The sequence below is a fragment of the Rutidosis leptorrhynchoides genome, chromosome 1 (genome assembly GCF_046630445.1).
Source record: "Rutidosis leptorrhynchoides isolate AG116_Rl617_1_P2 chromosome 1, CSIRO_AGI_Rlap_v1, whole genome shotgun sequence".
Taxonomy (NCBI): domain Eukaryota; kingdom Viridiplantae; phylum Streptophyta; class Magnoliopsida; order Asterales; family Asteraceae; genus Rutidosis; species Rutidosis leptorrhynchoides.
The window spans coordinates 118,277,672-118,289,197 of record NC_092333.1 but is presented as its reverse complement, the minus strand read 5'-3'; the positions used below and the strand labels follow the sequence as shown (position 1 = coordinate 118,289,197).

At 35.9% G+C, this 11,526-nt stretch overlaps 1 protein-coding gene and 1 long non-coding RNA gene across 15 annotated transcripts; one reads left to right on the top strand and one right to left on the bottom strand.

The window, feature by feature from the left end:
• Nucleotides 1-1,586: 1,586 nt before the first annotated feature.
• LOC139864454 (uncharacterized) lies at nucleotides 1,587-10,959 on the top strand. Its single transcript, XR_011764484.1, has 3 exons — nucleotides 1,587-1,864; nucleotides 7,313-7,421; nucleotides 10,825-10,959. It is a non-coding gene; the product is annotated as an uncharacterized lncRNA (long non-coding RNA).
• On the bottom strand, nucleotides 2,226-10,514 carry LOC139864398 (pleiotropic drug resistance protein 1-like). 14 transcript variants are annotated; one of them, XM_071853030.1, is made up of 23 exons: nucleotides 10,448-10,472; nucleotides 10,192-10,327; nucleotides 9,978-10,098; nucleotides 9,805-9,893; nucleotides 9,642-9,726; nucleotides 9,343-9,502; nucleotides 8,570-8,646; nucleotides 8,406-8,459; nucleotides 8,225-8,315; nucleotides 7,812-8,113; nucleotides 6,877-7,475; nucleotides 6,624-6,784; nucleotides 6,441-6,544; nucleotides 5,924-6,080; nucleotides 5,498-5,576; nucleotides 4,928-5,399; nucleotides 4,382-4,672; nucleotides 4,207-4,290; nucleotides 3,986-4,119; nucleotides 3,666-3,893; nucleotides 3,386-3,557; nucleotides 2,937-3,191; nucleotides 2,226-2,483 (listed from the first exon to the last, which is right to left on the bottom strand). In XM_071853030.1, the coding sequence occupies exons 5-23, from the start codon at nucleotides 9,723-9,725 to the stop codon at nucleotides 2,226-2,228; spliced, it is 3,762 nt and encodes a 1,253-aa protein (XP_071709131.1). In that variant the 5' UTR covers nucleotide 9,726; nucleotides 9,805-9,893; nucleotides 9,978-10,098; nucleotides 10,192-10,327; nucleotides 10,448-10,472. The 14 variants fall into 14 exon arrangements, with proteins under 14 accessions (XP_071709131.1, XP_071709086.1, XP_071709078.1 ...); XM_071852985.1 differs by having other exon boundaries at nucleotides 4,928-5,395; nucleotides 5,452-5,576; nucleotides 10,192-10,514; XM_071852977.1 differs by having other exon boundaries at nucleotides 4,928-5,403; nucleotides 5,454-5,576; nucleotides 10,192-10,514.
• Nucleotides 10,960-11,526: the final 567 nt, after the last annotated feature.

Here is an 11,526-nt window from a genome sequence, read left to right as displayed (position 1 = left end):
GAATGATGATCGCCCGATTAGTTTGATTGGAAGTTATTACAAAATCTTCATGAAGTTGCTTTCAAACCGACTCGGGAAAGTTGTCCTTAAGCTTGTCGGGTATGAACAAAGTTCGTTTATAAAAGGTAGGAACATCTTAGACGGGGCTTTAATTGCAAACGAAACACTTGACTACTTAAAGCAAAAACGTCTTAAAAGTCTTATCTTCAAAGTTGATTTCTAGAAAGCGTTTGATTGCTTAAGTTGGGAGTTTCTAATGGAAGAATTGGAATTTATGAGTTTCGGGTCGAAATGGAGGCAATGGATTCTCTCATGTCTCAAATCGGCCTCCATCTATATCCTTCTTAATGGTTCACCGACGAATGAATTTAGATTAGAAAGAGGTGTGAGACAAGGTGATCCCCTTTTACCTTACCTTTATATTATTGTAGCGGAGGGTTTAAATGCCTTAACCAAGGCCGCGGTGAATCGTAATTTATTGCGTGAGTAAAAATTGGTAGTGACAAGGTTTGCATATCCCATTTACAATACGCCGACGATACGATTTTCTTCGTGAGTTGGAATGAGAATAATTTCGTAACCTCGTGAAACTTCTTAAATGTAGTTAACTTTGGGGCTTAAAGTTAATTATCCTAAGAGCAGTTTAGTTTAGTTGGGGTTGGGGTTGATAAAGCCGAAGTTGAAAATATGGCTAACACATTTGGTTGCAATAAGAGTTGGTCTTCCGGTTGATGCTAAGTTGAATAAGTTGGATAGTTGGAAACCGGTTATAGAAAAATTTGAGAAAAGACTTTCGGATTGGAAGGCACGTTCGATGTCATTTGGTGGACGCTTGTCTCTTGTTAATCAGTGTTAAATAGTCTACAATTGTATTATTTCTCGCTCTTCGTGCCCCGCCATGTGTGGTAAAGAAGTTTGAGAGTGTAAGGCGTTCATATTTTTGGAGCGGTTCGGGAAATGACTCAAAAATTGCTTGGGTCAAATGGGATGTGGTTCTTTTACTTTTTGAGGAGGGTGAGTTAAATTTGAGTTCCTTAAAAAGTAAAAACTTGAATTTAATCGCAAGTAGTGATGGAGGTTTAAAACCGAAACTACCTCTTTGTGAGTCAAAATTATCTCGAACATTTATGGAACTAGCCTTGACTCTGTAATAATTCTCAGCTGTTGCCCACTTTGTGATGTACGAATCACCTAAGTTCAAAAGGTAAAAGTATAACTTACTTTATTAGATAGATGTCATATAAAATTATATTATATTATATCTATATACTAATTCACAAGGTTGCCTACTATTCACTAACTATTCACCGATAGCAATACATTTCGCGCTTTAATGACTTACGTGTACTGTACACTCATATAGCATAAAGTATAATCACTTATCACTGCATAATTTTATCATTTGCAAGGCTCAAATCCTTGCATGTTACAAGTGTATCATATAAAAGAGAGTCTTAAAATTAAGTTTTGTATGTTTAATATCTGGATATATAATATTATATTCTATTTCTAGACGATTTAGTCCCTTATCATTGAAAACAGAAGGTTTTTGCAATTTTTCTGCAATTGATTCTTACATGCTTCTACTTTTGAGGATACTTACGTAAAATATTATATATGTATATATGTATATGTATATGTATATGTCATGTGTAGTATCATAATAGGTAGGTTTGACCATTTCAAGTCAATGGTTGACTTTGGTATTGAACCAGGGTTAGAACATTATGCGTGCATGGTTTCACTTTTGGGTCATGCTGGGAAGTTGTATGAAGCGAAAGATTTGATTGAGAAATTGCCGATATTTCCGGCATCCATAATTTGGAGGAATTTACAGCTTAGCAATAATCCGCTACATAACAAGGTAATAAGTGTTATATTGCGTTGTGCAATATTTCATTACGTTGTTGTTATATTGCTATGTGCTTCATAATGCCTATAACGTGTTTGATGAAATGTCTGCTTTGTATTTTAAAGTCAATTGTCATTTTTGCAATCATATGATCCACATCCACTAGTATGAAATGTTTCTCGACTGCCATTAACTGCTCAAAATTTCCTTCTTTGATTCCGGATAAATATGTTATAATGTTTTCATTTACACAACTCACAGAACTCAACTAATGACAAACGCTATCTAATAAGATGCTCGAAATGAAACAAGTTTCTTGATTTACACACTGCTTGCTTCCTGTACTTCGGGTAAGCATATCATGATCCATTCACTACCGTTTTTGGAAGTTAAACGCCTTGATGGAATACGCGAAAATGAACCCAAACAAAACAGTAAATCCAACAATGATTACTGCCACATATTTAACAAAGTCAAATTCAAAGCCGTAAAATTGGTGGACAAATTCCGCTACCGTTTCTCCTGTATCGAGCTTGTCCGTTATATCACCAAACTGTGAAGTAACCAATCCGTATAACGTCCAAGCAATTGGACAAATGTAATAATACCATCTCCACCATATAGGAATCCTCTGTTTAACATATCGTAAAAGTCTAGAAGTTAGTCTTTTGAGCCAGCCAATCATCAATTTTTTCTGTGTACTAATACATTGGGTTTAACATTATATTAAGTGGCGATTCCTAGATCGGAATTCAACGGGGTCACAATTTTTTTTTAGTGCTAGTTATATTTGAATGCTGTTTTAGTGGTTGTTTACCTTCAAAAAACTACAAATTCGAAAAGTATATGTGGTCCGAGTAGTTAAATTTAGTGGTGTCTTATACAATTTAAAAGAAAAACTATAAATTCGAAAATATATGGGGTCCTGTAGTTAGATTTAGTGGTGTCCAATACAATTTAAAGAGTATTTTCTACATACAAATTTTAAACTAGTAGTGTCCCGTGACCCCACGGGCTATTACCTAAACTCGCCACTGATTATATTGCTTAACGCCTCTAAAAAATTGGTTAGTTTGAGACTTACTGTTCGTGGAACAATGAATCCTGAGAAAAGGTTCCATATCGCATAAAATGCCGATGAAATGATAGCAGCAAAGTTGTGGTTAGGGGTTACTGCAACCGTCATCATCCCGTAGAACGTGAAATACAAAAACGTGAAGTACATAAAAAAGAGATACCATAGAAACTTTACTACTGTCCACTCAAATCCGATCATTGAATATACAATGAGCCCATAGACAATCGTCTGAACAAAGATGTATGGGATCTCAATCATAACCTACAAAAAGTTTAGATATAAGTAACATATAATTAATATCGCAAAAACTGGGTCCCGACCCCGGTCTTGACCCATCCCGTTCGACCCATATTAAAGCTGACCCGTTTCGACCCATGATCCATTTTAACCCAAACCCGTTTGATCTTTGACCCAACGTGACCCGTTTTTCAGGTATTAAATTACTAGAAAACTACCTGTCCGAAAGCGTATGGCAAAGCTGAATACATCCCAGCAGCTCGTTCCCTATAAAAGACGGTTCTTTCAATAGAAACAACTGGTTGTACTGATGTAGCATTTTGTACTCCGATAAAAAGTATAGCAGCATACATAGATCCCATTGCGTTAAAAAGATCTTGTTGGTTTCTCCTGTAAGATGTAGAAACAAGTTTAGTAAAAGTTTTTTATTTTTATATGTTTTTATTTTTTTTAAACGAATAACAAAACATAATCATTTTAATTAACTCATCGGCTGACCTTTTAGACCCCATGTCCCAGAAGATCGTCCCAAACATCAAAGCGATAAAGGTTGTAAACAAGAACCTAACAGCAGTGTATGGAGGGTTTCGCCAATATGACCAATGTTGTTTCCATAAACAAGCCATACATTGTGTCCAGAACGATTGTGAATATTGAGTACGAAATTGTATATCAGATGAACCCGGTATCGGCTTACTGTTTTCCTTTATCAAATCTTTATTTCTCCTGAACGAGTCATATAAATCATATTTAGATAACAAGCAAATCGTGTTAGAATAGGAGTTTAAGTGATGAGTTACAATCACGAATCACCCTACTTGTATAATTCTGAGTTCTTGTATACATCTGTAAAATTAATCCCTAAAGTAGCTTCTTGTGCTGCTGATGTCACCTCTAACATCCAAGTTGCAGGATTGTAACCATCTTTGATTTTACGCACTCCATCAATTTCCTTCATTGACGACAAGTTTTAAAATTTCATATACTTTAGCTAAACTGTTAAAAAGTAAATATGTATATGTATGTTCATCATGCTAACCTCAAAGTACTTGATCAAGTGATAAGAATGGCGGCCTAGTGGACCGACATATATTTCTTCACCGCCTCTTTTTAACAGAAATAACTATATCATATAATAAGAACTTATAAGTATTGTTTACAACCTTTCTTGCTAGAAACTTCGTTATACTATCTAATATTAATTATAAATTTACCTCATCAAAAGCATCAAAGATGTCGATGCTTGGTTGATGTATGGTGCAGACTACTGTTCTTCCTGTGTCAACTGTGTTTCTAACAGTCCTCATGACTATGGCTGCAGCTCGTGCATCAAGTCCCGATGTCGGCTCATCCATAAAAATTATAGATGGGTTAGCCACAAGCTCGACTGCAATCGTTAGCCTTTTTCTCTGTTCTGTTGAAAGCCCGTTTACTCCAGGTAATCCCACTAGTGCTTCCCTAAGCGGAACTAGCTCTACTAATTGCATTACCTCCTCCACAAACATCTACACATAATAAAACATAGCATCATGTTTTTATTTGTTTTTTTAAGGATTTTGCTAACGACAAGACTTAGGGCTGTGGTAAGTGTGCATCAATGAGTTGTACATGGCGGTTTATTTTGACTTCTGTAAGGCGGTTATTGAAGTTTACAAGTATTTTTTGCACGTTAATTAATTAGGGCCGTGAGCAAAATCCTTTTCTTATTATTTTTTTAGCAGAAACCTTTTGTGGAAGTTATTAAAAATAAAAATATTCACCTCTCGGGTTGCTGAATCAACTTCGGGAGGTAGACGGAGCCATGCAGAATACTGTAAGGATTCAAATACCGTAACATGAGGCGAGTGAATATCAGTTTGTTCACAATATCCAGCAACACGAGCAAATGTTTCTTGCTTTTTTGGGTACCCAGAAATAGTGATACTCCCCTCAATATAACCGCCTGTTTTTCTTCCGGCTAAAACATCCATTAACGTGGTCTTACCAGCACCACTTATTCCCATTAGAGCTGTAAGAACCCCCGGCCTAAATGCACCACTAATACCCTTTAATAGTTCTAACCGATCTTCGGCTACGCCTTCGGCTTTCATTTCTTGTGGCATATCGACTGCGTATCTAATTTCATCAAAAGCAATGGATAGGGGCACAAACGGTAGAACCATCCCATGTTTTTTGTTATGGTCAACTTCATTAATGTTTCCCACTCTCGAAGACATTCGTACTTCATTCTTTCTTTCTGAATTTGTAATGCAGACAACATTTGAGTACTAATTATCATGTAAACGCGGTGATCAAGGGATGATTTACCTGATAAAGGTCTTGCTGATAACTCAATAGAATGTCCTGTTTTCATAGCTTTTCTTGCAGCCATGCTTTCTTCAGATAAAACTGCCTGAGGACTTCCGAAGGCTGGAAGACACGTATTGTACTTTTTATACATTTAAGTATTAAATTTCAAAATTATATATGTAAATATATAAGAAAACCATAAACATACACATAAACTTTAACATAATTGTATAAAATCGTTCATTTTGTTCAAAAACTCTAAGATTCTAGTTTAAATTCATGTTCAAATGTTGCCCATTTGACCTACTTTGATCAACAAATTCGTTTTTGACCCATTAAATGACATTGACCAGTTAGCTAAACGGATTTTGGAAAATCGAAACGGACTGCACTTAATAAGGAGTAATTGAGATTAATCGGGAGTAATCCGGGTTTTCTACAACAATGCTATTAAGCAAAATCCTTACGGTTGAGGTATTCGAGAGCGAGGGTGAAGCAGATATTAAATAGGAACATATATCCAAGCGATGCACCTACGGCTATCCAATACCAATATGCTTCCGGAAATATTCCACGAGATTTGAGTAGAGCGACACCAATTGTGTCGTTGGAGTTGGACGAAACCTATACATATAGCGTAAGGTTAAATTAAAGGATCATATTAACACATTGCAAACATGTGTGTTTTTTTTAACAGAAGTTTGGGATCACGCGTTCATCTCCCGCAGTTGCATAACCCGCCCTCAACTGCTGCCCATGAGGAAACCCGGCCTAATCCGAGGGCATGGGCGGTAAAACCCCCCTCCCCCTGTCCCCGCAACGCGATGTGCGAAAGGCACCTTTGGGTAGAATTCAAGGGTTAAGGGGCAACCTTGTCGGCAATGTTGCACCCCACGGGAGTAGAACTCATGACCTCTTGCTAAGAGAGGCAGACCACGACCACATGAGTTACAACACAAGGTTAATAGCTTAAGTGGTACTTACTTTTTTCCAACTATCTCCAAGAAATTCGTTAACTGCCAAACCATTCTGTCCATACATCATAGGTGAAAACCAGTAACACCATAACCACCATCCCTTAATGTCATCTGTGTGAAGTAAAAAAAAAGCTCGTATATGTACACATTGCATATATAAAATGACGATGAAATCATGTATATATGTTACCTCGCGCTAAGATGAATCCACCAAGGACAAATATAGTAAGCAATCCAAATGAACCAAATGTGTTGGCAACAATTATATTTCTTCCTAATGATCCTATGAAGCGAAATAAGGCAGATGACATCTGGTGTATGCATACTAGCAAAAACATCTGTTTAAAAAACCTACAAAATGTGATTAGATTAATCAGAAACATGTTTTATATTAAACTTATGAACTAGTGTCTTATTGTTATGAACAAATGAACAATTAGTACCTTGCAGGATCCGAATCGAATCCTATGACGTAATACGTCATAATAACCCAGGTGGCGACCTCGATGACTGTAATTGGGATCTTTAGAATCCATGTAGGTATCGAGTAAGCCCATGCGGGAAAAAACAGAAGGTCTCTTTGCTTATAAAATACGGGTAGTTTTAAAATGCTTAAAGATAGCTCCGAGAAACCGTTGAATGTAATCGTGACCAATGCGAAAAACAATGCACCCATGAAAATCGTACCGTCTACTAATGTTTTTTTTGGCATTTCGGTTCTTAGAAATAGTGTCATTGTTATGGTAGCCATGAATACTAACTGTGTCATCTTGAATATATACACAAATGAGTTTCTTTTCATAAGCAAGTATTCTCTTGATATGCAAGCTTTTAATAATTCCCGTTTGCTCACACCGAACTTTTTCGTTGTTAATGCAGCAGGGTGGCTTTTTGATCGATCAAACGGTGTACAAAGTTCGTCTCCAAGCCTTTTTCCAACGTGAAACGACTGAAACGACTCTGCAAATTCTCTTGAAGTAATAAAAGTGTAAGCCTCGTCTCTTTTCATCCAGTATTGCTCTTGATCTTTTTTCGATGTCACCTATGTTAATGAAGTGCGATTTGAAATTTCCATTAACTTAAAAAGACAAGATATCACGGATGGTCCCTGTGGTTTGTATCGGAAATCACCGGTGGTCCTATGTTTTTTTCCGTCATGGATTTTCCCTGTGGTTTGCACTTGAATCACCGATGGTCCCTGGTGCAAACCACAGGTACCATCCCTAACAAAGAAATGCAAACCACAGAGACCATCCTTGACAGATAAAAGCAATGGACCATGAGTATAATCCGATACAAACCATAGGGACCATTGGTGATATTTTGTCCTTAGAAAAGAGATAAAGAGAAAAGTTAATGGTTTGAAAAATAAGATTACTTCTTGTAAGAAGTCTGCAACGCCTTTCCTCTCGGGACATTTGAATCCCATGTACTCAAAAAACTCTAGAACGTTCTCTCGGGGACCTTGGTAGACAATTTGGCCATCCGAAAGAAGAATGATGTCATCAAATAAGTCATAAGTCTCGGGTGCAGGTTGAAGAAGTGATATTACACAAGTACCCTGAAGAATATGTACTGATTGCCTAATCGAATTTACTATTTGAAAAGTCGTTGAACTGTCCAATCCAGTCGAAATTTCATCCATAAACAACGCCCTTGCTGGTCCAACCATCATTTCCCCTGCATACCAACTCATATTAACCAACCTTAACTTTTTTTTTTTTTTTTGGGGTGAAAAATAATAATATACAGTCTAACACTAGTAATGAGTTACGTATAATTCGTACGTACCAGTTGTGACTCGCTTTTTTTGGCCTCCTGAAATACCTCTAAACATTTCATCACCTACTATGGTATCAGCACAAACTTCAAGGCCTAATATCTTCATATATAAACATTTTAATCAGGGATTTTAGTTAGATATCTTTCACGAGCTTATTTCGTAACAAGCATTAGTAAAAAAACTTGGTACCTTGATAACATACTCAGTAATAACACTAGCCTCTTGCCCTTCTAGTGATGCTGCCTATAGAATTAACAAAATTATTACTCTTTTTTAAGTGCAGATGCAAAATAGTTATAAAAAGTGTCTTTCTAATCATTCAATTTTTAATTTTTTTTTTTTTTTTATTTCACCTTCATGAAGATATCAAGGTCGGGATCGGGCTTAATGTTTGCAGCTTTTTCTCTCCTTGACAATTCTGCTAACATTTCTACAAATTTCCCACAATCATACAAGTATCAATTTTGGTCAAATTTGTTACATTTTTTGCACATATATACAAGGTTGTGAAACTCCCGAGTCGGAGATCAGTTGGTGGGGCCTTGGAGGTACGAGTCGGTCGAGTCGGGGACGAGATGGGCGTTGACGAGCATTGACTTTTAGGAGAGGGCGAGTAATCCGACCCCATACTATGATGTACGCAGCCCAGCAGGATCACTCCCTGGCTGTTTACAACCCATCCCTGGCTGTTTCCAACCCATCCGTGGCCACCACTAAATATTCGTCCTAGACGGGATTCGAACTTAAGACCTCTTGCAAGGAACTCAGAGCCCAACCACTGGGCTAATGGTTTGATATATTTATATTACACATAAATATATCAAACATATAAAATATAAATTTTTCAAACATAGATATATGACACAAATTCTAATTTTAAAAAATATAGTAATATTTTTTTACCTAACTTTGACTTGACCGACTTTGACTGACTCAAACCCGACTAGGCTGACTCAGTCCGATTTTGACCCACTTTTTAGCGTTGATTGACTTTTAGCAATTATGAGCGAGTCGGGACAGGCTAGTCCCCAACCCAACGCGTCGGCCGACTCGGACAACTTTTACAACAGTGCATATCTATACGTGTTTTTGTGTGTGTCTGTAAAATAGAAACTGTATTACTGACCATAACTTGCTCCAACCCCTTGACACCTGGCAGAGAAAGCTAACGTTTCTCTGACCGTCATTTCTCCAATATGAAGGTCATGTTGACTTATATAAGCAGACGATCTTTGTGGCACAAACTCTCTCATTTCATGCCCATTGTAAGTTACTTTACCAGAAACCTATAGTTCGTTTACGTACACATAATCAACTTTAGCAGATTAGTACATTGGCAGTTTCACTAACACATTAGTGAGTTCACAACGAAAAGGCCAACTAGGAGAGTTCAATTTATCGAATTAGTAGATGACATTCTCTTACTTTTAAATCTGACCCGAGTTTTCCAGCCAAAGCTAAAAGCAGTGTCGTTTTTCCCGAGCTTGGTGGGCCCAGTAGCAATGTCATTCTGCATAAACCGTACACATTGCAGTTATTTTGTATACTGTTATAAAAAAATCAGAACATATTATGGTAGTGTTTTTACCTCCCCGGCTTAATAATACCACTGACATCATGAAGAATTGGTAATGCAATCTTTTTACTTGGAAGAAGATGCAGATAGTTTAAGGATCCCTGCATAGGAAATGAGAAATATCAGTAGTGAATTGTTATATTTGCTGAAATTTAGGGGTATAAAGTGAAAATATATATAACAACCTGTAAGATGTTAACCAGAAAGTTGACAATGGTAGGTAATGCCCTGCCTCCAACATATGCTTCAGCATCTATGTTCAAATGCTCAAAATGGACCTCTATAGTTGGAAGTTCAAGCCCGACGCTGTTTTTTTTATCCGAATATAATGAAAAAAATATAAAACATAAAAAATAGAAGAAATGAATTATATATAATGACAATGGAGATGGAGATTACCGGTCAATACGATGTTTGAGTTTTAACAAGAATTTTTCATTATCTTCTTCTGCAATTTTGACAAGTCTTTCTAAAAGATTTCGTTTTTCAGCTAAATCAAGATTCTTGATATTAATCTCTCTTGGTTGGCCTTCTTCTTCGGTTAATATTCCTCTTTCTAATCGAAGTTGTGTTGGTAATTTTTCAATTGCAGCCCATTTCAATGCTTCTTCATCATCTTCTTCAACCGAAGATCTTGAAAAAATGTCTCTATCACTATTTCTCCATATATTAGAACTGCTTATTCGCGCGCTACTAACTCTAAACGCGTCTCCACCCTCCATAATCACCACAACTTTCGAAATATGAATGCTATAAGAATATGTGTATTTATAGCATCTTAGTTTGCAAAATACCATACAGCATTGTTTTGTTATTAGAATGATATTAATATTAATATTAATGATGTCATGTATGATATCATACCATGTTATTACACATAATATGTGAAGGTCTATCTGAAGTAGGTAAAGTTTGGATTACTTGGTCTTTAATTAAATCATCAGTACTTACATTCCATTTACAGCATCTTCAAATCTTGAAATCTTGAATCAGTAATTTATTTATTTTTTATTTTATTTATTCTTTTGACAGATTAGAACCAACTGTATGTACGGATTCGGGCTTCACAGAAGGTACTTTCTAAACTTACACCAATGATTTTTAAAATTTTTACATGTGAATAAGATTTCAATTTGGAAGATGCAATATATGGTTCCATGAAACATCATTTTCAAGTTTAGTATCCTAATTTTGTGTATATTGTTAAATTTAGTGAAAATTTGTAAGTATGTTCACAACATAATGATATATAGTGATTGCTACTGAAAATCTGTAACATTGTTTTGAGTGTGCACGTGTGAAACTTTAATTATATAGAGGTTGTGTATTTCTTAAGGTATATGGTACTAATGAATTGTTTCTCGTTCTCCTGCTTTAAGTATATCCTTTATATACAATACTAATTCTGTGGTAATTATGTAAACTAATCATAATTTAGTGGTGTATGAAATAGTTTTTGTGGTATAAGAATCACTTACATACATAATTATTACACATAATGTAAAAGGATATACTCTAATAAATTATATATGGTGGTATTTATTGATTATTGCACCATGTTAATGGTCGGCAATAGCTAGTTTATTTTATAACTAGAATAATAAATGTTGTTTAAAAATCAGTTTAAATGATTGTCCATTTGATTTGATATATAATAATTAGCCATAAACCAAGGTAAACAATTAACGGAGTCAACTACCAACTTGGAAAATAACACTATCCAATGAATAAAAT

Coding starts and splice junctions, on each gene's coding strand:
- LOC139864398 (XM_071852977.1), bottom strand. CDS start 10,514: ATGGAGGGTGGAGACGCGTTTAGAGTTAGTAGCGCGCGAATAAGCAGT. Junction 5,404..5,453: donor TAAATCATCCCTTGATCACC/GCGTTTACATGA, acceptor TTACAAATTCAG/AAAGAAAGAATGAAGTACGA. Junction 3,894..3,985: donor AAGAACTCAGAATTATACAA/GTAGGGTGATTC, acceptor TGACTCGTTCAG/GAGAAATAAAGATTTGATAA.